Here is a 25776-nt window from a genome sequence, read left to right as displayed (position 1 = left end):
CATGGAGTTGTACAGCACAGAAACAGACCCTTTGGTCCAACTTGTCTCTGATATCCAAAGTTAATCTAGTTCCATTTGCCAGCATACGGCCCATATCCCTCTAAACCCTTCCTATTCAAATACTCATCCAGATGCCATTTACTATGTTTAATAGCCTTCCAATTAGCCTTCTAGTCTTTGCTAGTAATCTTGTATGCTGTATTATATGGGTCTGAAAGGGTTAAAAAGGATGATTATGGAGGCGTGTCATATACATTACCCACTATGATGATGTCATATTATTACGACTCTGAAATCAAGCTCTGCTACTCCATGGTCATATCAACATTGTTAATGTCTTATTCAATCGCTGAGAATGGTCATTTTGTTCTCTTTATTACCAATAACCAGTACAATGGTAACTTTGACAAGGCCTTTCAATCGACACAATAAAAACATATTTGAAACTCATTCTTTAGACAGGTGGAAAAGTGATTATCAACTAAGGCACAATGCCAATTAAACTGTATCTCCCTTTTCCAAAGCCCCGCACACCCACCCCACCGAACACACATGCATTCAGACAGGACAAAACATTCATAACTCTGCAGAACTATTATGGGTGGGGAAAAATAGGCAAAAATGAAATAAATAAAATACTTTATTCAGAATGCAGATGACAAAATATTGGATTGACTTATCAATTATTTTGAATACCTATCAATGAGATCCAATTGTCACAGATGAGATTTGAATTCTGAGTCTTAATGATTCTGGTTCAATGCTGTTTGAACTTGTAAACCTCTCTGTCCAAGCTGCTGGGTGGGTATTGAAAAAACGCCCACTACCTGACTCGTGAGGCTGTTGCTAGGTGACAGCAGTATAGATCCATTAGGATTTTCTAGAGTCATTTGCTTTGGTACAGTGTGTGATGTGAGTGTGCATCGAAGCGCAGTAGGATGCCATGGGTGGGGTGGGGAAAGTTCACAAGAGTCCATCAGCATTATTTGAAGGGACATATGTGACATACAGGTCATGAGGGGCCATAGGGTTATCTGGAAAGAGCTTGGACTTTCAAAACATGAGGAGGACCGATTGAACTCACCTTTGAAAAGCTTCCTTTGTATTTCTGAGGTGTCATGAATCACAGTTCTTTAAAACGTTGGCCTGACACCATTGCAGTTACAGATGACTAGGATATAGTATTCTCTGCAGTGGAGTCAGCAAGGTTGGGATTACATGGTGTAAGCTTATGACCTAAAAGAGCTTGCACCAACAAATGGCTCTGGTAAAGATCAGAAACCACAATAAAGGGGTCGGGAATCCCAACTGGGGATTCACCTAGAGATAGTAAGAACTGCTGATGCTGGAGTCAGAGAATACACAGCGTGGAGCTGGAGGAACACAGTAGGCCAGGCAGCATCAGAGGAGGAGGAAAGCTGACGTTTCGGGTCAGGACCCTTCTTCAGAAATGAAGATCCACCTGCCATCTTTAAAGGGCTTCCACGTCTTGCTGCCTTGACAAAAATCCAGGCCAATAACTTTCATTGCAGTCCTGTTTAAAAAGCCTGTTCTTGATTCACTGATTCCATACATATTTTTAGGCATGTAAATATCAGCATGCAGTATTGACAAATAAACTAAACCAGCATGATTGCATTATTTCTTTAAAGGAAGAGGTGCAGCAAATCTAAACCATTCACATTCAGAGAAGAAAAGCAGGCCTTTTGCAGTGCAGTAGCAGTGTTCCTACCTTTGAGTCAGGAGGGTTCAAGTCCCACATGTTCCGGAGGTGTTAAATGACATCTCTGAGTAGGTTGATTAGGAAATATCTAAAGAGAAGTAACTTCTAAATCATGCAAACTTGGATTAATTCAGAGTTAAAATAGATTTCAAAGTTCATTCATTAAAAATTCTTTTGAAGTCGACTGCTTTCATTGTAGCTGTGGCTCATAATGCAATGAGTATTGGATTAGGTTACAGATACCAGAATTAACAAAGCCCACAGATCCTTTTTAGATATTATTGATTTTATGTAATATTTTTATAAATAACTACATCGCTTTTATTCTGAATATTTAAAGAAAGCTGAAGCCTAACTCACGGAAATCTAATTTAAGACCAAATAGAAGAAAATATCCAGGAGATATTGATGCATGTTCCAAGTATAGCCTTTAGACAAGAAGAACAAAAACAATATCAATGTCACACACACATTCACAGCTTTTATTCCAGGATCCTAGACCCACATTATTAAAGTTTAAAAATGGTATGATATATGAGACCAAGGGGTTTATTCTCTAATCTTTGTGATGCTGCTTCACTTTGCTGACACCACATAGTCTGATGTGAATATATTTTATTCCCACTGTAGAACTGTATTTATCTCAGAGGTCATTTGTGCTGGTTGTATCAAGTATTTTGTGCAGCTATCTTGGCAAGAATCAGCAATGCCTTATTATGGGTGATTGCCCAAGCTTTATTTAATGCTTTGTGGTCTTAATAAATTTCAAGGCATTGTTAACAAGTACAATCTTCAGAGGCTTAATGCAACTTTGTTTTTACTCATGCTGTCAGATATTGGCATTTTAAAAGTTCTTACTAGCAGAAAATTGTCTTTTTATTTTACCATGGCCTTGACTTAATGTTTTTAGTTTAAAAATTGTATAATCTGTTAGAACAGTATTTCTTCTTGCATAAAATAGATTTAAGGGGAGGGAGATAAATTCTATATTGAACTACCTTTTCATTTATAGCAAACATAATGGCATCAGTATTAACAAACTGGAAGATATATCTAACAATGGTTAAAAAGTACTGAACATGCTGTGACTAAAGCTTCATGAGTAAAATACTTCTTCTTACAAGAGTAAAACAAATCTAAGCAATGTAGGTTCAATTTTCAGTCTGAGTTGAGTTAGTAATGTGAGCCAAGCTGAAGATGCGGGTCATTATAATTGGAGTGTCAACATAGAATTAAACCTGAAACGAATTGTACTTTTCTTCCTACACAGAATCTAAATAGATAATCCTATCAATTAGATATAATGTTTATCTAAAAAAGAACTGTTTCTTTCCTGCCTAGTTTGAAAGAAGATAAGTCCCTGAGCAAGAAATCTGAATTTCAGTTCAATTTCCAGACATTTAACAGGCTGGAATTCTTTTTTATAGACCAGGGTGGCCATCCACACATCGAGGGCTATGGGGAAAAGGTCAGGAAAGTGGACATAAGGAATGTTGGATCAGCTGTGATCCTATTGAACAGCAGAGCAGGTTCAAGAGGCCAAGTGGCCAGCTCATGTTCCTTTTTCTTATTATCCTATGGTCTTATCACTTTTAGGGATCTTCAGGACCACAGGATCCCAGAACGAGATCTTGCTGTTTCATTGCCATACAGGAATATGTGTTATTCTTCACAACAGCAATGTCAGCATTCACTCCAAATACCAGTCAAGCTCCCTGAGATATTGAGATTCATGACTAATGCAGTTGGCACAAAGTGAAGGGCTTGAGTATTCAGTCCTGTGAGAGTTCAGTGAAGTGAGGGAAGGAGGTGTACCTTTGTCTTTACTTTCCTAAACATTTTACACTGCGCCATTTCAGCTTCTGGGAGTCAGCACATGCTCAGTGTGAAAAACCCAAGTAACATCATTCGCAATCTTGTAAACTGATTGACTGACTAGTAAATGCCTATGTGTAACTCAAGTGGTTTCAACATGTAATAGATGGTAGTAAAATTGATCTAAAGAATAACAATTAATTTTACATGATGGATTAAATGGACAAAACGTATTTAACTAATTAGACACAAACAATAGAGAGACAGGCATCTGTGTCGCTGCTGCAGAACCTGGGTGTTTCTGAGTCCGAAAGTAATCCAGGATTAGCACATCTGTAAACAATTGTCTAAAGCTAGCGGAACTCCAACTCAGAATGATTGAATTGCAAGTTGAATTAAAGACAATCCAATGCATAAGGGAAGTGGAGAATTACTTGGACACAAAGATAGGTGGAGGGACAGGTAATGTTTACAAAACAGGAAGGCTGCGGAAGGACTTGGACAGGCGAGGCGAGTGGGCAAAGAAGTGGCAGATGGAATACAATGTTGGGCAATGTGAGGTTATGCACTTTGTTAGAAAGAATAGAGGCATAGAATATTTTCTAACTGGGGAAAGGCTTCAAAAATCTGAAGGGCAAGGTTCTTAGGAGTCCTAGTTGAGGATTCTTTTAAGGTTAACATGTAGGTTCAGTTGGTAGTGGGGAAGGCAAATGCAATGTTAACATTCATTTCAAGAAAGCTAGAATACAAGAGCAAAAATGTATTACTAAGGTTGTATAAGGCTCTGGTCAGACCACATTTGGAATATTGTGAGCAATTTTGGGTCCTGTATCCTAAGGAAGGATGTATTGGCTTTGGAGGGGTTCCAGAGGGGTTTCACAAGAATGACCCCAAGGATGAAGGGCTATGAGGAGCAGTTGAGGACTATGGGACTGTACTCCATGAGTTCAGAAGGATGAGGGGTGATTTCATTGAAGCTTACAGAATACTAAGAGGCCTGGATAGAGTGGACATGCAGAGGATGTTTTCTCTTCTGTTATAAAGCAGAAGTTGACCCCCCTCTGAGTACTAAAAAAATCCGAAACACCCAAACAGGAGCACCTCACCTATAATCTGTAAAAGGAGTGTGAAACGTGGTGTAACCTCCCTTTCAGTAACTTCTATTAGTTAAATAAAATAAACACTGACACTCACTTTACAATCAACAGGTTATAGTTTATTTATCTAACTCTAACAGTGAACAAGTTAACTAAATTATTAACAGGATGAATAAATCCCTATTAACTACTAATTATTCCTGAGTAAAACAAGATTCTAATAATATGCTGTTCCAATAAATACAAGTCCCACTTATATAAAATAAAACAATTATAGAAAAGAATTTAGTCTCTCGAAATTACAGCCAGATTACATGTCTTCTGGAATGCTCTGTGCCTTCTCCATCAAATGTTCTGTCTGGAACACCTTCTGCATTGATTCTTCTGTCAGAAATATTAACTAGCTGTGCCATTGGTACCTTTGATTTGGATGGTGCTTTCTCTAACACTTAGAGAAGACTGTGAGAGCCAGTGATTCCCTCCGGAGAGCTGAGAGCTGTTAACTCTAGCAGATGGCAGTTAACTCTCCTTTCTTTGTCCAACTGCCATCTCTTTTTATACCCTTGAAGACATATCAATTTCTAACAACAGGGTTGGCCCCATGTTGTCAAAACTATCAGAATTAAATTTAATTGGTTTTTGGTGTCTAAATGCCCGATTCAAATTGATTGGCTAAATTCGAAACATGTTGTCTTGATCACAAAACAAAACTGCTGCTTGGCCTGCTAACTGTGCAGTCTTTTAATACGAATGTTTCAATTTGAGTGTTCTCTGTGCACCTGCAAACCCACAAGCTGCTGCCCACAGACATCCTTCTTGAATCTCTAAGCATTGAAAAAGCAGAACATCTTTTAAAGGGACCATGTACTGCTTTTCCCATTAACATTTTACAAACACCAAACTCTAACTTCCTGCCTACCAATCCACAAATACTCTACCCAACTTTGCAACACCTCATAGGAGAGGTGAGGACACAAGGGCACAGCCTCAGAGTGAAGGGGGAAATCCTTTAGAACTGAAATGAGGAGAATTTCTTGAGCCTGAGGGTGGTAAATCTGCAGAGCTCATTGCTGCAAAAGGCTGTAGAGACCAAGTCATTGAGTGTATTTCAGACCGAGGTGGATAGGTTCTTGATTCGAAAGGAGATCAAGGGATACGGGGAGAAGAAAGGGGAACAGGGTTGAGAAACATATCAGTCATAATTGAATGGTGGAGCAGACCTGATGGGCCAAATGGTCTAGTTTTGCTCTTATATTTGATGGTTTTTGAACACTTTGTTTCAGAAGCAGTCTAACCACTGAGTATAGGGCAGTACAAATCCAGCTATAGTCAGGGACACATGGGTGTGATGACAAATAAGGCAGATCAGTGATGGCAGCATACCATCGTGTAGGAGCTTCACTCCTACAATTATTTAACATTTTGGAGATGCTCGCTTCTGTGGATGAAAGCTACAGTCTGTAGAGAGGAGGAATGGACTATCCAGGGCATTCTGGTTCAAAAGGGGGGAGTAAGAAAGAATATATGGATAGTTGGAGCCAGCGTAGTGAGGTGGCTCGACATTGTTCTGGGCAGCCGAGGACCTGAATCTAGAAAGGTGTCAATGTCAGAATTCAGGAAAACTCTTCAGGGCTGGACACAAACTTGGAGTTGGAAGGGAAGGATCTATTTGTTATGATCCATGTAGGCATCAACAGCATAGGTAGGATGAGGAAAACTTTTCTGTGTGGACAGTATGAGGAGCTGAGTACCAAATCAAAGAACTGAGACTTAAGGGAATAACCTCTGAATTATTACCTGAATGATATGCCAGTTGGTTTACTTGAAATCACACAAAAGCTTTTGGAGCGTAGCCCCTTTGTCAGGTGCAGTGAGAGAGCAGGGTGCACAGACCCAGAGTTTATAGGCAGAGCAATCAAGGGCAGAGAGATCAAAAGATCATTCAAATGGTGTGAGTAGAATGTCAGATGATAAGTCTCTGCAGGTGACCAAGAGTGTTAGACGGTGAGTAAAGTGTCGACAGCTGAATAACCAGCGAAGGGATGATCCTATAAACCGATTAAGTGAGGCAGAGAGATAATTACAAAAAAGTAAAATCAAGGTGGTGCTGGAGACAAAATAAATGACTGGAATCGCATGCCAAATTCAAAACTGTGCAAACCAAGAAAGGTAGAGACAACTTAACAATTTATCAAGGTGATGCTGTCAAAACAGGACAGTAAGGAAGATTTTGCATATACAGAACAGTGTGGTGGGGTCACCTGCAGTGTGACATGAACCCAAGATCTCCGTTGATGCCGTCCTCATGGGTACAGAACTTGGCTATCACTCTCTGCTCAGTGACTCTGTGTTGTTGTGTATCTCAAAGTCTGCCTTGGAGGATGCTTACCCAAAGATTGGAGGCTGAATGTCCTTGACTGCTGAAGTGTTCCCCCATTGGGAGGGAACCTTCCTGTCTGGTGATTGTTGCGCAGTGTTCATTCATCTGTTGTTGTAGTTTCTGCATGGTTTCACCAATATTCCATGCCTCGGGGCATTCTTGCCAGCAGCTAATGACATAGTCAACATTGGCCGTGTCACATGAGTATCTGCCATGTATGTGGTGGGTGGTGTTCCCACGTGTGATGGTAGTATCCATGTTGATGATCTGATATGTCTTACAGAGATTGCCATGGCAGGGATGTGTGGTGTTATGGTCGAGGTTGTCCTGAAGGCTGGGTCATTTGCGGCAAACAACAGTCTGTTTAAGGTTTGGTGGTTGTTTGAAAGCGACAAGTGGAGGCATAGGGAAGCTCTTGGTGAGATACTCATCATCATTGTTGACATGTTGAAGGCTGTGAAGAACAAGGTGTAGTTTCTCCGCTCCAGGGAAGTACTGGACGACGAAGTGTACTCTATTGGTTGTATCCTGTGTCTGTCTTCTGAGGAGGTTGTTGCAGTTTTTCGCTGTGGCATGTTGGAACTGGCGATCGATGAGTCGAGTATTGTATCTCATTCTTATGACAGCGTCCTTCAAAACCGTCAGGTATCCATAGCATTCCTGCTCATCTGAGCAGATCCTGTGTATGCACAGGGCTTGTCCGTAGGGGATGGCTTCTTTAAAATGTTTAGGTGGAAGCTGGAGAAGTGCAGTATTGTGAGGTTATCTGTGGGCCTACAGTAGAGTGAGGTACAGAGGTGTCCATCATTGATGGAGACGCGTGTGTTCAAGTCTCATTCTTGGACCAGCATCACCTTATTTTTAATTTTTTGTAATTATCTCTCTGCCTCAATTAATCGGATTATAGGTCATCCCTTTGCTGGTTATTCAGCTGTTGACACTTTACTCACTGTCTAACACACTTGGTCACCTGCAGAGACTTATCATCTGAGAATCCTTTCATACCAGTTGTATGATCTTTTGATCTCTGCCCTTGATCTCTCTGCCTGTAAACACTGTGTATGTGTGCCCTGCTCTCTCACTGCACCTGGTGAAGGGGCTGCACTCCGAAAGCTTTTGTGTGATTTCAAGAAACCTGTTGGACTATACCCTGTTGACATGTGACTTTTGACTTTGTCCACCCTAGTCCAACACCAGCACCTCCACATCATGTGCCAGTTGGCAGACAGCATATAAGATTAGTGAATTTAATATGTGGCTCAAAGCCTGGCATGGGAGAAGTGAGGCCTTGGCATTGGGGCTGGGGAAAGTGAGTGCTGTAATATTGGATGGTCTGCACACAAATCATGCTGGGACCAATGTTCTAACAAATGATATAACTAAAAAAATAGAGAGGGCTTTAAATAAAACACTGGGTGTGAGGGATCAATCTTAGATCATGTCAAAAATCAAGGTGTTGAGCTGAGGCAGGAATGCAGAATAATAATGTGGGAAGTGAAGGTCCGAGAAAGGCAGGAAGTGACAGAGAGAATACACGTAAAAATACTTCAAGACTCAATATGAAATGATACGAAGGTCTCAAAAAAACAAAACTGAAGGCTCTGTATCTGAAGTCTGAAACATACTTTTGTTTTGGTGAAACATACTTTTGTTTTGGTTATGAGCTACATCGAGTATATTAGACACAAGACCCAGTAAGATTTCTGGCCATGAGATAGTAGGAACTGCCGATGCTGGAGAATCTGAGATAACAAGGAAAAATCTGAAGACAAGAAAATCTGAAGAAGGGTCTCGACCCGAAACGTCAGCTTTCCTGCTCCTATGATGCTGCTTGGCCTGCTGTGTTCATCCAGCTCTACACCTTGTTATCTCAGATTTCTGGCCATGTCTCAGTAAACATACCTCATCAACAATCTACCCTGCCCCTATGGTATCTCTCATATCTGATTGTATCTCCATCACATCATATAAACTACTCCTGGAACAACTCACTACTTACTAGATATCCTCAGCAAGACTAGCATTCCTTGTGCCTGCACCAAAACCCAATGTGCACCCAGACAAGGTCTGTCCACAGCTGCTCCCATGCCTGGGTCCTGACATTTGCCCCAAACATAGTAGGCAGGGGGATATTGGTGCCTCTCTTTGTGGCAGGGATGTAGTAAGCCTGTTAGATGGTGTGGTGCAGAGACAAGATGTCTTCTTTCCTCAGGACTAGCAGTAGAGGCTAGGACACCAGTCTGTGCTAGCCTGTCCAAGGTTGTCACTTGGGTTAGTATAGTCTCAGCCTTCTGGAGGAATGCCCAGCAATGTAGGAAGAAGCCAATTGACTTTTCACTCCACCAAATGTTACGATTTTGTCTCCAATACATCATATTCATTCTATCTCTGCTGTTGTTGGAGATTGGTAGCTACTGTCCCCACTTCCCACCAAGGCTAGTGCTCAACCACTCTCACAATTGCCTGGAACATTCTTTCTCACTCACTGTCACTAACCCCCACCACCACCACAGCTCCGCCCCCCCACCCCCCCAATTACCCAATGGCACTATACCTGAATGTCCTATGTGCTGCCTACTGCCTTGTTTGGGAACACCTCCCCACCTGCACCAAAAGTAGCACATGTGCCACCAACTTTCATCTCCCGCAATATCCTGCCTAACTCTTATTCCAGGAGGAAAACAGTCCACAGAAAGACTTAATATAGGTGGCCCAGCATTCAGCTCCTCACACATTATATAGAATCCGTCCTGAGATTGAATTCTCCAAGCTGCTGACTGGCCATGTCCAAGCCCCTGGCCTGGAATCAAAGGCTGTCCTTGACTTACTGTGCCAGGACTCCCTATGCAAAGGCTATCTCCCTTAATTTGACTGAGCACTGTTGTCAACCATGACAAGCTTCCTGACTTTGCATCTGCTCTAAACAGCAAAGCAAGATAGAAGCAATGTGAGTCTCATATCACTGGCTGAGGAGGCGAAGCGCAAAAAAGGCAAGGCAAGGCAGGGATGTTGTAAGCATCCAATTGGGCTCAGCGTGAGTCGGCACTATGACAGCGAGCCAAGAGCCCGAGGCGCAGCGTGGTCCAGTCCACGAGCGGGGTCTACCACCCTGAGAGCCAAGTGTCCATGCTGCAGCATTACAGTGATAGTTGCCTATACAGCCTGAGGTGCAGTATTGAAGTGCAGAAGCATCCTGTAAGTGCACTAGAGATGTGGCATGTGGGTTCTTAAAGGCTGGACCTTGTTGGGTGCCAATGTCCATAGATGGGACGTACATTTGGCCAGTGCCCATGCACCGTATCTGAGTTGTTGGTGTCTAGCATCCAGCATGGAGATCCGTGTTAAGATTTCTCAATGCCCAGCTTGTTTGGAATGTTTGCAAAGATAGGAAGTTGAATATTAATGAAGTGAGTTATTGTGTTATTAATGCAGTTAACAAGCTATAATCCTCCTTAATTGGCAACTCACTGCTCCCTATTGAGAAACTGACCTTGCCATTTAGCAAAAACATAAATGATGAAGTGAGATGTTCCCAATGTTAGGATAGGATTCACTGCACTTACTGAATTTCTTGTCCAATTCTACCTCAAATCTCGCTATAATCCCTATCATCAGATTCCTGCAAGATTCTGCCCTGAATGTGCATAACATTCATAACAAAGTAACAAAACTTGTTATGCCCATTGATGTAAATAAGTATGACCTGATAGCCGTAACAGAAACATGACTTTCAAGATAGTTTCTTAAATCAGCTTGTTCTGAAACCCAGCCAATGAGCACATGATGCTAGATTGAGCATTAGAAAATGTGGCAGGATGAATTAATGATGTCAGATCAAAAACACCCTTTGTCAGCAGCAAACATGACACGATTGAGTTTTACATTCAGTTTGAAGGGGAGAAGAGCGGGCCTGTGACTATTATATCAAACTTAGGTAATGGTCTCTATGTAGTCATGAAAGTTGAGCTAATTGAAGTGAGATGGCTTACTAAACTATGGAAGTAGTGGCAGATATTGAAGGGTATATTTCAGAATAATAAGAATAAGTGTATTTCTTATATAAAAAAGTGTAAGGGGTGGACTCACCAATTGTGGTTGACTTAAGTAGTTAAGGAAAAAACATATAATTGTGTAAAGGTAACTGGCAGGTCAGATGATTGGACAGAATATGAAAAGTTGTAGAAAATGACTAAATAATTAATCAGGAGAAAGAAATTACGGTATGAGAAGAAGCTAGCTCAGAATGTAATAATGGATAGCAAGAGTTTCAACAGATATTTAAAAAGAAATATAATAAGCAAAGTGATGGTAGTCCACTAGAGATTAGAATGGTGACTCAATCATAGATAATAAGGAAACAGCCGATTAAACAAACAAATATTTCACATCTGTCTTTATTATAGAGCACATGAACAACATTCCAGTAATAGGTATAAATCAAGGTGTGAAAGGGACAGAGGAACTTGATGAAAATATATCACTGGGTAAGCAGTACTAAACATAGTACTGGATGGAGCTGAGGGCTGACAAGTCCCCTGGGTCCAGATGGACTTGGAAGATGTGGCTAATGAAGTATTGGATGCATTAATTTTAATTTTCTAAGATTTGCTGAATTCTTGACAGGTTAGATTGAAAAGTAGTAAAATAACTCCTGTTTTTGAGACAGGAGAGAGGCAGAAGACTGGAAGCTATAAGCAAGTTAGCTTGATGTTTGTCACAAAGAACGTTATCATTAGGACGTTAAAGCTGGGCACTTAGAAATCTCAAGGTTGTTGGTAAGAGCCAGTATGGTTTTGTAAAAGGAAAATCATATTTAACAAATTTATCAGCGTTCTTTGAAAGAATGACAAGCACTGTGAATGAACAGGAACTTGTGGATGCATCTTGGGCCCCTGGAAAGCATTTGAAAAAGTGTCACATCAAAGGTCTTTGCACAAAGTAGGATCTCGCAGCATGGGGCAAAATAACATTATGGGAAGAAGACTGGCTAGCTGACAGAAACAGCATCAGCATAAATGAGTCTTTTTCTGATTGTAGTATGTATTGAATGGTGTCCCACAGGGGTCTGTGCTGGGGTCTCAACTTTTTGCCATTTTATCAATGACTTAAATAAGGGGAGTGAAGGCAGGTTAGTGAAATCTGCAGATGATACAAAGATAGGTGGGAAAGTATGTTATGAAGAGAATGTAAGAAATTTGCAGATGGATATACGTGGCTTCAGCACGTGGGCAAAAAAGTCTGGCAGATGAAGCATAATGTGGTAATATGCAAAGCTGTTCATTTTGGCATGAAGAATTAAAATAAAGTATTACTTAAATGGAGAATTGGTGCAGTATTCTGAGGTACAGAGGGGTCGTAGTGTTCTAGTGCATGAGTCACAAAAAGTTAGTAATACATGCAAGTATTTAAAAAGTCAAATGAGATGCTAAACTTTATTATGAGAGAAATTGAATGTAAAAGGAAGGGTGATATGTTCCAGCTGAGAAGCTGAACAAGGGAAGGATGTTGGTAACACAGTGTGGAGCTGGAGGAACACAGCAGGCCAGGCAGCATCAGAGGAACAGGAAAGCTGACATTTCGGGTCGGGACCCTTCTTCAGAAATGGGTACACTGTGTTATCTCTGACTCCAACACTGGCAGTTCTTATTATCTCTAAGGGAAGGATGTTGCCTCTTATGAACGAAACCAGAATTACAGTCTCTGGATAAAAATTAGGAGTTAGCCTTTTAGGACACAGATGAGGAGAAGCAGTTTTGCGACTGTGCCTCAGAAGGCAATGGAGGCAAGGTCAACAAATATTCTTAATGTGGAAATATATCGATTACTGTCAGACAATGGAATCAGAGGTTAATGACTGTAAATGGAATATATGGAATTCAAAAGAAAAACCGATCTGCCATAATGTTGAGTGGAGGGGAAGGCTCAATGGGCTGAATGGCCCACTTCTGCTCCCAATTCATATTTATGTCCATTTATGATATTTTGAGTTCTGCTTACTGCTCTGTACAACAAGTAAATGTACTTTGCATAGTCATCCCTTCTTGCTGGCCATAGGCTGGATGGAAAAGATAGGAATTCTCAGGAAGCCTGACACTGATCATGCCCATCTCCTTATGTGATGGCCCTCCATTGGGATTTACCAGAACTAAACAAAGGACTGGTTGTTAGGAGGAAACTGGAGTCTTCCTCAGCCTTTCCTCCTATCAAAATTAATATAATTTAATTCTCAAAACAGGCCAAATCTTCTAAACTGCTTTGGTTTACTCAGCAGAAAAAATGGATTTAAATATGTGCTGTTATTGCTGTATTAATCTTACAGAAGCCACGACAGTTTCATTTACTTTATTGAGCCACTGCTTTCTCTGCATTTTTGTTTTTAAATTGATTCCCCATAAACAAACCTATTCTAAACGCATGGAGGATTGTGAAACAAGATTGTTCTTCTTTCTTCCCACTGTCATGTGTCAACTGCCTGAGTATTCTGCGGCATCTGAAAAAAATTATTTTAACCAGTTCACTCTTTCAGGTCCATGTGTTAACTGTTCAGGATATTTTAACAATGTTCTTCCAAATAAATTATCTATTTATTTAGTTTGTTATTCCCAAACACTTTGACAGTAACTAACTGATTTGTTATTTACATAGACTTAGAATGCAGGGTACTTGCCATGTTCCTCATCCTACTGGAGAAAATGAAACATTCACATGGTCAGTCAACTACTTTGTTGCATTTTCTTAAAGCCTGGCCACTTTCTTCTGTTTCAGGAGATTGTCAACTTCAATTGTCGGAAGCTGGTTGCAACAATGCCCCTGTTTGCAAATGCTGACCCAAGTTTTGTGACTAGCATGCTGAGCAAACTACGATTCGAGGTGTTTCAGCCTGGAAATTACATTGTTCGAGAAGGGTCAATTGGGAAGAAGATGTATTTCATTCAGCATGGGGTGGCTACTGTTATCACCAAATCCAGCAAAGAAATGAAGCTATCAGATGGTTCTTACTTTGGAGGTCAGTGTCACTTGTATCTTATATAGATTAACGTGAGTGTGTAATGGAAGGTTGTCATGACAAACAGTATATTTAACGTTGTACATATATTAATAGCTATGATTGGCAGAAATTGTCTTGACATCTCTCTTCAAAGGGTCAGTACTTTATTTGCTTCAAGGACTAGCTCTCTGCGTTGTTGAATTTAGTGACCATTTTCTTTCATCATTCAAGTGAATTTGCTTTGTTATTGGGGTTTAAGTGGTCATGCATAGTTTGCTGTGCCTAAGTGGAACAGTTTCAGCAAGAGACTCAATGTTGTGTTTGGTTATTATACATCAAAATGCTTTTGAGCGAGTGGGATGACCATAAGCAGATGTTTCTGAACTAAATTATCAAAGCCAGCATTTCTCGGGAGTCTCGAAAGAATTTACCTGAGTTAATATCTTGTGATACTTTACTGCACCTGGCTTCAGAACTCTCAGGTCGCTCAGGAGTTGAACTGAATCCCTGCTGAATTAATTCTGCCCTGACAATTGCTGATGAGTTAAGTTTCCTGTCCCAAACACGATGCCTTGTGAGCCACAAAGGTGGTATGTCACCAAACAAGAAAATTGCACAGAATTTACAACACAGCCACAGACCATTGGGCCTGACATGTCCATACCAGTGTTTAGATTCTACATAAATATCCTTATTATCCATAAACATTACTTTATCGCAAGCTAATTTCCATTCTACATGTCTAATAATAATTGGGCAATTCAGCGTTCTAATTAAACAAAGAAGATTAAGATGAAGAGTGAGAGTTTTCTGAACAAAAAAATGATTTTGAAAAATTGGTCCATGTTATAATAAGATGTACTTCAAACAAAACTTATATTTAGATTGTGGCTTTGGCATGGGGCTTAGGTGGAACATTATGAAACGAAACAGGAGCATTATAAAACAAAATGTGACATGGAGCAACATAATGAGATATTTGCTCAGGCGACCAATTGACTGATCAAAAAAGCAGGCTTTACGGCATGTTTTATAGAAGCATAGCAAGGTGGAATCGAGAGGGAATTCCAGAACTTTCTAAACATAATCATGCCTACTTTTAACCAATACGAAGAACAACTTACCACCTGCACAGGGCACTTAACTCCCTTAAAAGGCACCTGGGACTTTTCATCATTCAGGAAATCCAGGGTCAATTTATTGTTTGACGTGGAACAAATGAAATGTGATTGATGAACGGGGTTTGTGGTACAGTAAGGTACAGGGAGCAGAATTGTGGATGACTTTATGTTGCTAGATGGGACATTTTAGGAGTCCAGCCAGTTATATATTTTGTTCATTCGTGACATGTGAACATTACTGGCTGGGCCAGCATTTATTTCCAATTTCTAATTGTCATTGAGAAGGTGATGGTGAGCTGCTTTCTTGAAGAATAGCAGTCCATTTGGTGTAGATGCAGCCACAATGTTGTTCGGGAGGGAGTTCCATGATATTAACCCAGCGACACTAGGGAATGGCAATTATATTCATTGTTCTGTTAGAATATTTAAGTCTAAAGGTAACGAGGCATGAATGGAGGTTTTCAGTAGCCGATGAGCAGAGACTAGAGCAAAGTGGATATAGGCGGTTTACAGTTGATGCATACAGGGGTCAGAAGTTTTTCTTGGGATCAGATGTGACAGCAAGTTTGTGATAGACTTATTTAGTCTTAGATTGCTGTCCCCCTAAGAGAGGAATGGAGTCAGTGTTGAGGGAACAGAATTCAGAGTGATGACCAAAACAATGGCTTCAGTCTCTCAACATTTCATTAAGATAAATTTCTGCTCATCTACCATGGGATGTTGGACATGCACTGTAATAATTTAACAATATTGCAGCAGTGAAGAGAGGTAGTTGTGATAGAGAGCTAGTTGTGATCAGTGTATGTGTGAAAATCAAAATCTATGGCATGGGTAACGTCGCTTATGGGTCACTGTATCCTTTAAAATTACTGCATCAGGCCCTGCCTAGACTGCGGCAAGTCAAATCTCAGTGCTGTATCGGTGAGGCCATCAAGATTGTTTACATCAAGGGAACATCTGCATCTCTTTCCTAATGGGGAGAGAAACTGTGATAAGGGGGAACTCAAGCTTCACCTCACCACAGGTTTCTTTAGGTACAGTTTATGTAGACTGCACCCATATTGTCTTGCATAATCCCCATCAGCAGTCTGGCATGTTTCTGATTAGAAAGGAATTCTCCTCCGTCAGTGTTTGTAAGTGGCTACAGGCAGCATGTTATGAAGGTCTGTGCACAGCTTACAGGCTGCAGTAGTATTTTTTTCCTGTTGTACCAATTCACTGTGTCACCTCCATTCTGACCGGGCTATCAGATTATAAACTGGTCACTTCATGACAAACAATGTCCCTTCTAAAGACATTCACAATTCTGATCCCTGTACCTTACTGTACACCAAACCCCATCCACCAATCGCCTTTCATTTGTTCCATGTCAAACAATAAATTGAGCCTAGATTTCCGGAATGATGAAAAGTCCCAGGTGCCTTTTAAGGGAGGTAAGTGCCCTTTAGAGGAGGTAAGTTGTTCTTTGTATTGGTTAAAAGTAGGCATGATTATGTTTAGAAAGTGCATAAGCTTATTAATAGTCAAAACATATTGTTAGTTACTTGGGATTGCAAAGAGACAGAACTCCACCAGAATGATATAATTTGCAGGGCCTGGGGTAGTCTGGTTATGTGATGTAAACAAAACTGAGTAAGAGTACACTTTGGTATCTCTAATGAAAGTACTGAATTTCTTTTCGCATTACAGCCATGACCTTTGAGAAAATACCAATACTGACAATAACGTGCTTTTATCTACTTAAAGTGATTCATAACAGCATTATCAAATAAAATTTGCCACTGAACCACATGAGATATCGGAACAGATGACTTTGGCAAAGTAGGTGATTATTCTTCATTCAACATTGCATTGACCTGTTAGGTAAAGTCTAGCGTTGACATCCTTTGTAACTACTGCCCACTGGTGCCAGAATAGCCACTTGGAAGACATTCTGCCTCCCACCTGCCTATCACTAAGATTCCCTGCAGTCTAAAGTCTAGGTATACTTCATGTTAAGAGGGTCTGCTTGCCTTTAAGTGATAGCAATGAAGCATTAGGCTAATAAATAATGCAGCCTTCTCATCTGACTTGTGATAATGACTTTCAAATACCAACTTAACATGGTTCGTGAGACCAGCAGAACAGTTGTGTACAAGACATGTCCTGCTCTCACATTATCAGGTACAACTGGTTTTTAGGCCGTCATATTGCAAATGTGGAGAAGGTTGACTTGGTTTTGGAATAAGGTAGTATCTTGTTAAAAGCTGCAAGTTCAGCATTTAAAGAATTCTAAACTGCGATATGTTAGTGTCCTTGAACAGAGAGAGGAAACTAGAAGCCCAGGGAACCAAACAGCCTCATTCAACACTTTCTTACATTGTATAGGATAGCCATTGGTTTCTGGTATGTGTGATATCATAACTCTGTTTGAAACTTGTCATTGCAAGTGGAGGAATTATAGATTTGTGCATGTTTCATGTTTATTTAAGAAATCATCAAATCAGCTAGCTGAATCTGAGTTATGCAGACAGCCATAGGATTTGGGTACACACCAAAGAAAGAAGTTATTCTATCTTTTAATTAAAAATTCTCCCGGGAACTAAAATGGCTAATTTAAAGCTTTACTATGGTCATCGATGATGTTGCGTCATTCTGGTATTGACAGAAAAACCAAGATAACTACCATGCATGAAAATAAATTAAGTCGTTGCAAGTTTTTGTTTTATAAAGACAAGGTATTCCAGCTGCTGTAATCAGATAACCTGAGCACAAGTACATAGAAAGGCTGGTCAGCCAAGCAAATGTGATTCAATGGCAGCATGTGGGATGACGATAAGGAAGTTGATCACTCTCCTCCGGTTAGCCACTATACCACTAGCCAATTCTGGTGACATTCACAGTTTTGGGAAGGGCCTCACTTGTCCCTTTTGTGAGCATGTTGGAAGCTTCTGTATTTGTCTTCCCATGACATCATGTAGCTCTACCACCTTATGTGTGGCCCAAGTGGCAAATTTGGACTCCACAAGTCCAGTAGATAAATACACTTGTCACTCGCTGCAACATTCTGCTGCAAGGCTGGTAAGATGTAAGAATTACTACTAGTGTTAGTTAATGGCCTAAGCTTCTAACTTGGAGTTTCTTATGATCACGATAAGTATGGACAACTGGATTTTAACTCCTTTCATCTGCTTGTTATGTCTGAGACCATTCCTGGGATAAAATAGACTTTCTAAGAGAGAAGAAACATGAACATAAAATGTCTGCAGTGGTCACCTAACCACAAAGTGAGATACTGTTGTTGAGACTTGTGGAATAAATGGAACCATCTGCAGTGAGATTGCCATTTTTTATAAAGAAACAAAACCAGGCACCTTAGTCAGCATTAAGAAATTTGCATCTCCTGTTTAAATCACACACGACACTATGATTCTATGTGTGATAATTTTACATATCAGGAGATGATAGGCTCATCTGTCAGTTAGCCAGCTTGGAAAGGCAGTGGACCTAGACATCAGAAAGTATGCTGAACTATATTTCATCAGATGCTTTTGAATGACAAAGCAGAGAGAGCAAAGGAAAAATGAATTTGAAACAGCAAGTATTCGAACTCTCTGTCTCCCCTACCTATTTCTCGCATCATTTTGGAATACAGCATTCATTGAAAAATTGGGAATTTAACCATTCACTGAGAACTCAAAATTATCAACACATTCCGTGAGTTCTGAGGATATAAGTCAACTTTTAAACAACTGAAGTCTCAGCTCAAGAGTTTAATACCTTAAGGATTCTAAGGGCAGTTTGGCATGTTACATTTATTTTCCCTGTTTTGTACCAGACACCCTCCTCTTTAACTTATGACCTGTGTTTGTGTCTGTCTTTTACAACACAGATTTTATATTTTTACTTGGAATTTGTTGATAATAAAATTCTTCTTTCTTTCACTACAAAACAACTTTGATAATTGAGTGAATAATTTCTAATTAACAATATTTTAGTTGAATGTGATAGATGCAGATTAAATAGATAGTGACTTCACCTGATAGAGGAGCTGCACTCTGAAAGCTTGTGATTTCAAATAAACCTGCTGGACTATAACCTGGTGTCATGTGATTTCTGACTTTGTCCACCTCAGTCCAACACTGGAAACCTCCACATCAGATGAAATAGAAATAAATAGATTTGCTGAAAGGGATTAAGCAGAAAAGAGCCAAATTACCTGTCCTTACTTGGTCATAATAAAGTAAAACAATTTTAAATAGCTGCTGTAAAGTGCCCGGAAATATTCTGGGAAGTTTTTGGAGATGTGTGTTTTTGTTTTGATTTTGGCAGAGTGTTGCTGCATAATCCCAAAGTGGACAGAAGACCTAGAGGACCTGACCAGGTTGCAATAGGTATGGGAATTCCCTCTGAGCCTCCAGCACACAGGTAGATGGAGCAAAAGATGTGAAGAGTCTGTGCAGTGCCCTCCATCAACCTGGAACTGGCTACCTCCATGCTAAAGGAAGGATGTGCTGGCATTGGAGGGGGTGCACGGGAGGTTTACAAGGATGATCCCTTTGATGACGGCTTGGCATGTGAGAAGCAGTTGAGGATTCTGGGTCTGTATTTGATGGAGTTTAGAAGAATGAGTAGGGATCTGATTTGAACTTACAGAATACTGAGAGGCCTGGATAGGGTGGACATGTAGAAGATGTTTCCACTAGTAGGAGAGACTCGGAGCCAACAGCACAGCCTAAGAATGAAGGCAGAACCCATTAGAACTGAGATGAGGAGGAATTTCTTCACAACAAGGGTGGTTAATCTGTGGAACTCATTGACGCATTGACACAGAACTGATCACAATATTCCAAATGCAGCCTGACCACAGCCTTAGACAGCATCAGCAGTACATCCCTGGTGTTGTATTCTGGCCCTTTTGACATGAATGCTAACATGGTATTTGCTTTCCTAACTGCCAATTGAACCTGCATGTTAACTTTAAGCCTGAACTGTGACTCCTAAGTCTCAGTGCTCAGATTTCCAAAGCCTTTCCCCATTTAGAAAATAGTCAATGCCTCTATTCTTCCTACTAAAGTGCATAAACTCACACTTTCTCACATTGTATTCCATCTGCCACTCCTTTGCCCACTGTCTCAGCCTGTCCAAGTCCTTCTGCAGCCTCCCTGATTTGGTTGCAGCTAGCCACATGCCACAGGAACCACCTTCTCCACAGGCCCTGTTGTGGAGAGTTCTCATCATGGAATGGGAGAGAGGTATATATTATGGGAGATAAAGGGAGGGCAGCACAGGTATTACTGTTGTTGGTACAGATTAGGAGGTGTCCCTAGTGCGTGAGTGGTCAGCAAAGAGTGCAAAGATAGCTGGTGCAGTTGGGGTTTGGGATGAGTAAGGGTGACTGGTGAAGATTTGCAGGTGATAGTGAGAGTGGTCACTCATGAATGTTGTTGGCAGATGAGTACAATCACAGAAATAGTGCAAGTGTAAGGTATGAGAAAGAAGATGGCAAAGGTCATTGACCTTCTTCCTACATTGCTGGGCATTCTTCCAGATGGCTGAAACTACTTTAATACGGGAGGCAACCTTGGACCAGACTGGCATGGTCTGGCTTCCTAGCTTCTGCTGTTTGTCCTGAGGGAAAGAGAAAATCCTGTCTGTACACTATCCCATCCACCAGGAGCTTCAGCTTCTTTCACACAAACTGGTCCGCTGTTTTTCCCATCCGCCATGTCCAGGATAAACATCACGAATACTGCTGGATAGCTGCAGACTGACAGTGCTTGCCCAAGTGCACAATGGGGTTTTAAAGATGACATAGGTGCAGGGGACACTGGTCCTTTGGCAGATCTCCTCTTGGTTGTGAGTTAGGATGGAATTCAAGTGTGAAGGATGCCACAGGCATGGTAGATAGTTAATGAGGCAAGTTTAGTAAGATACTCGCTAAGCTTCTCAATGAGAATATCTCCAAAAGACTCAACACAACTCGGACTTAGCCAAAAGAACGTAAAATTCAGACAACTTCCCTTAGTCAAGATGACGGGCTGCACTGCATAATATTAATAAATCATGCTTAGTTCCCTGCTGAGTGCTGAGACAGCAGGCAATGCAACAGGCACTTGAGCCAATGCCTCAATCAGGAAAATGAAGTGGTAGTGCCAATTTCACATTTGTCCAACTCAACTTGAAAAGTGCATGCTATCCTGAACCAAAATAACCACTTAAGCTAATTTTTAGTCAATCGAATCAACTTTATTGTGGATTTGATCCCATTTATTCTGTCTCCTGAGGAAAGCGTGGTATTTCCTTTCATGACAACAAAGAACAATTTGATCATAACTCAGTAATACGGATGTAAATTTGCATTTGCATTTGTCATATCTACTCAATTTCCTTTTGCAGCTGTCTTTTCTGTCAAATATTTGACCATGCTTGTCAGTACTCATCCTGAAATCTTTCTTTCTCCTTGGCCAATTATTCAGCTAGATCTTTTTGAAGGAATCAATTGACACACCACTATCTCCTTTTACCGGGAAACTGGTACATGTCCAAAATGCTGGGGAAAGCAAAAACGTCATCTGATCTTTGGTCACATTTAAGGCTTGTTAATTTTGTGCTTGTGAGCTGTAGTTCTATGTCAGGAGTCTAGGTTATGAAACGTGTTTTTATCTGCTTTAAACAAGCAGGTTAAAGATGGCCTAAATGTTTTGGGAAATAACAGCTGAGGTGTCTCATTGTCACATCTCGGTGTTGCATTCTGCAATGGAACATAAGTTCAAAGCTGTAAATTGCTCTTTAGAGCTTCAAGTCATAAAGCCAGAATCAATAACTACAATGGTAGAACACTTCAAAGTCTTTCACAACATGAAACAGAAAATGCTTTTAAGTAGAATTCAGAAATAAATGCGTAGCATTTACTGGGACATGTTGTTGAATTTAATCTCTGTCCTATTTGTATTTCCACAATAATTTTTTTTAATAGGAACTGAATAGAAAAAGGGGACTTAACTGATATTAAGAAAGAAATGGAATCCATATTGAATGTCTACAGTGTGGAAAAACCATTCACCCATTAAGATTGCACTGACCTTCCGAAGAGCATCCACCCAGACCTAGCCTCTGACACTGTTCCTGTAACCCCACATTTAAAATGGTTAATCTACCTAGCCTGCATGTTCCTGGGTACTACAGGGCAATTTAGCATGGCCAATCCATCTAACCTGTACATCTTTGGAGATGGAGCACCAGAGCAAAACCTATACAGACACAGGGAGAATGTGCAAACTCCACGCAGACATTTGCTCAAGGCTGGAATTGAACCTGGAGCTCTGGCACTGTGAGGCAGCAGTGCTAACTACTGAACCACTGTGCTGACAAATAATAATAAGGAATCAGTTATTTGAAGACAACACGTTGTGGAGCTGGAGGAACACAGCAGGCCAGGCAGCATCAGAGGAGTAGGAAAGTTGATATTTCTTCAGAAATGGGGAGGGGGAAGGGAGCTAGGAAATAAATAGATGGAGGAGGGTTGGGGCTGGAAAAGGTAGGGGGGATGTTGATAGATGGATGCAGGTAGGAAGTGGTGGGGATTGGTCAGTGGGATGGGTGGGGCAGGTAGGTGGGAGACAAGATGGACAGGTTGTGTTGGATCAATGAGGTGGAAGGGAGGATAGGTGGAGCTGGAGAAAGGTAGTTGGCGTGGTGATAGGTTGGATGCAGGTGGGGGTAGTGAGGATTGGACGACGAGAAGGGTGAGGCAGAATGGTGGGAAGAAGATGGACAGGTTGTGTCAGGTCAAGGAGGTGGGGATGAGAGGAAGGTTTGGACGTGGGATGAGGCTGGGTAGGTGGGGAGATTTTAAAACTGGTGAATTCTGTGTTCAGGCCATTGGGCTGTAGGTTCTCAAGGCGGAATATGAGGTGATGCTCCTCCAGTTTGCGTGTGGTGTCATTGTGAAACTGGAGGAGGCCCAGGATGGACATGTCATCAAGAGAATGGGAGGGGGAGTTAAAATGGTTGGCGACTGGAAGGTGTTGCTGTTTGTCGCGTACAGAACACAGATGCTCCACGAGACGGTCCCCGAGTCTGTGCTTGGTCTCACCGATATAGAGGAGGCCACATCAGGACCAACAGATACAGTAGTTTAAAGATGGATGATCTGCAATCCAGGTAATAGTAGAAGGGGTCTAAAGGAAGAACCGAGTAAAAGACATGGAATAATAATGATGGCAAATTTCAGTCATCTCTAAACTGTCCAGAAAAAAGTAATTCTATTTTTGCATTATTCCAAACTCTTTTCTCACCACATATGCATGAAACCAGAGAGGAATCAATCCTGTTGAGTGATGGTAACTGGAGGAAACAGAGGTTTAGGGGAACATCTGAACATTAACAACTAAATCTGGAGCAGGACCAGCAATACAAGGAAATACATGATGAACGGTAGGACCCTGGGAATCATTGAGGATCAGAGAAACCTTGATGTGCACGTACACCAGTCTCTTAAGGTATCAGGATGGGTAGATAAAGTGGTTAGCAACATATATGATAGCCTTGGATTGCAGCTTGTATCCAAGCGGTTCTTTTCAGATTCAGTTAAATATAATTGAGAAGGCTTGACAACAGCGATTTGCTTAAATATGAATGTTTATTAAGCAAGAATAATGATTATAATGATAATAAAGAGGCGCTGGCCGAGTGGTATTATCACTGGACTGTTAATCCAGAGACCCAGACAACATTCTGGGGACCTGGGTTCAAATCCCACCACGGCAGATGGTGGATTTGAATTCAATAATAACATGTGGAATTAAGAATCTAATGATGACCATGAATCCATTGTCGATTGTTGGAAAAACCCATCTGGTTCACTAATGTCCTTTAGGGAAGGAAGCTGCCATCCTAACCTGGTCTGGACTAAATGTGACTCCAGACCCACAGCAATGTGGTTGACTCTTAACTGCCTTTTGAACAATTAGGGATGAGCAATAAATGCTGCTTAGCCAGTGATGCCCTCATCCCATAAACAAATAAAACTAAAAGAATAAATGATTATAGTGGTAATAATAAATGGAAAAGAAAAGAGAAAAAAAGCAACAAGTCTCACACCTTTCAAGACAAAGCAAGAAGTCTCATGTTCTTTTGCCCGTTGGGGACCCCTCAATTGATGGCTGGTCTGGAGGCTTAGGTTCACCCCTGGCACCATTCACGATTCTGAGCCAAAATATCGTCTAGCGACTTGGAACTAAAACTCTCTCTCTCTTATACAGTGTAACAAATAGGCAGCGCAAAGGAAGCAGACACAAAAGACAAAACACAGCTACAGAAAAACATGTTGCAGGTGCTGTCTTTGACCTGTAAAGGATGCATCCAAGGTCATGCAGCTTGTCGAGTATCATCAACAATTTTAGCCATTCAGCCTAACCTATAAAATCTATCTTCTCATGCAGCTGTTGCAAATCATCATTAACTTTTAATCCTTCGGCCCACCCTATACAATGAGATACTTGCCTTTTTTAGCCAAGGCATAGATTTTAAAAGCAGGGAGGTAATGCTGGAACTGTATAAAATATTGATTAGGCCACAGCTAGTTCTAGAATGCACATTATAGGAAGGATGTAATTGCACTGGAGAGAGTGCAGAGGAGATTTATCGGGATGTGGTCTGGCTGGAGAGTTTCAGTTTTGAAGAGAGATTCGATGGACAGGAGTTGTTTTCCTCAGAGCAGAGGAGACTGAGAGGGCACATGGTTGAGATGTATCAAATTGTGAGGGGCATAGATAGGGTGGATAGGGGAAAAGAAATATTTTCTCTTGGTGGAGGAATCAATGACCAGGGACATAGATATAATGCAAGAGACTTTAGAGGAGATGTGAGGAAAACCTTTTTCCACAAGAAGGTGGTGGAAATCTGGAACTTACTGCTTGTAAAGGTGGAAGAGACAGAAAGCTTCATAACATTTAAGAAGTATTTGGATGTGCATTTGCAAGGCAAGACATACGAGACTAGGGGCCAAGTGCCGGAAAATGGGATTAGGATAGTTAGGAGGTTGCTTTTGACTGGCGCAGATGCAATGGGCTGAATGGCCTTTTTCTGTAATGTAGACCTCTATAACACTAAAGGAAGGGCCGAAATAATTAAAACTCAAAAAATTTGGCAGTCAGAGATAGAATATCAGTGTTAAATATTTATGAGCGATCTAATGAGTTAGATCCACTAACTAGCTGTGACATTAGAAAACCTGTTGAAAATCCAAACACTTTACATCTGCCACATTATCTTCATCCACAGTTCATGCAACCACTTCAAAGACTTCAATAAGGTTAATCACACATAATGTTCCACTTGAAGCCCACACATGTGTAATATTTTTAGTTTTCACTCATAGTTTCAGTTTTTTATTGTGCCTTTGAGTAGGTTGGATTATGTTTCCTATCAGTGATTTTAAACTAACTGGTCTAGAGCTTCTGTGTGTGTGCACGCATGTCAAAACTTTAGTTATGCAGTGCCTTAGTATTTTCCAAACTATACTTTAGATTTATTTCTGAATCACTTTATCTCCCTTTTTGTCCTTCCCCTTGTGTCAATATATTTTACTTATGCCTTTTGCATTATTTTCAGTCTTACCCTTATCTCTTTGTTTATTTATGATGTTTCATTATTTCCTAATATCATCT

The 25776-nt window shown here is 40.8% G+C and overlaps 1 protein-coding gene across 1 annotated transcript in view; it reads left to right on the top strand.

Moving 5' to 3' along the window:
- LOC109927560 (potassium/sodium hyperpolarization-activated cyclic nucleotide-gated channel 1-like) overlaps positions 1–25776 on the top strand; it is a 269691-nt gene that overhangs the window by 190697 nt on the left and 53218 nt on the right. The window contains exon 7 of the mRNA XM_048599979.1: positions 13781–14021. Within this exon, the coding sequence (XP_048455936.1) occupies positions 13781–14021 (241 nt within the window). The remainder of the gene's footprint in view (positions 1–13780; positions 14022–25776) is intronic.

The sequence above is a fragment of the Rhincodon typus genome, chromosome 1, assembly GCF_021869965.1.
Source record: "Rhincodon typus isolate 14 chromosome 1, sRhiTyp1.1, whole genome shotgun sequence".
NCBI classification, from domain to species: Eukaryota; Metazoa; Chordata; class Chondrichthyes; order Orectolobiformes; family Rhincodontidae; genus Rhincodon; species Rhincodon typus.
This window is presented reverse-complemented; position numbering and strand designations above follow the sequence as displayed.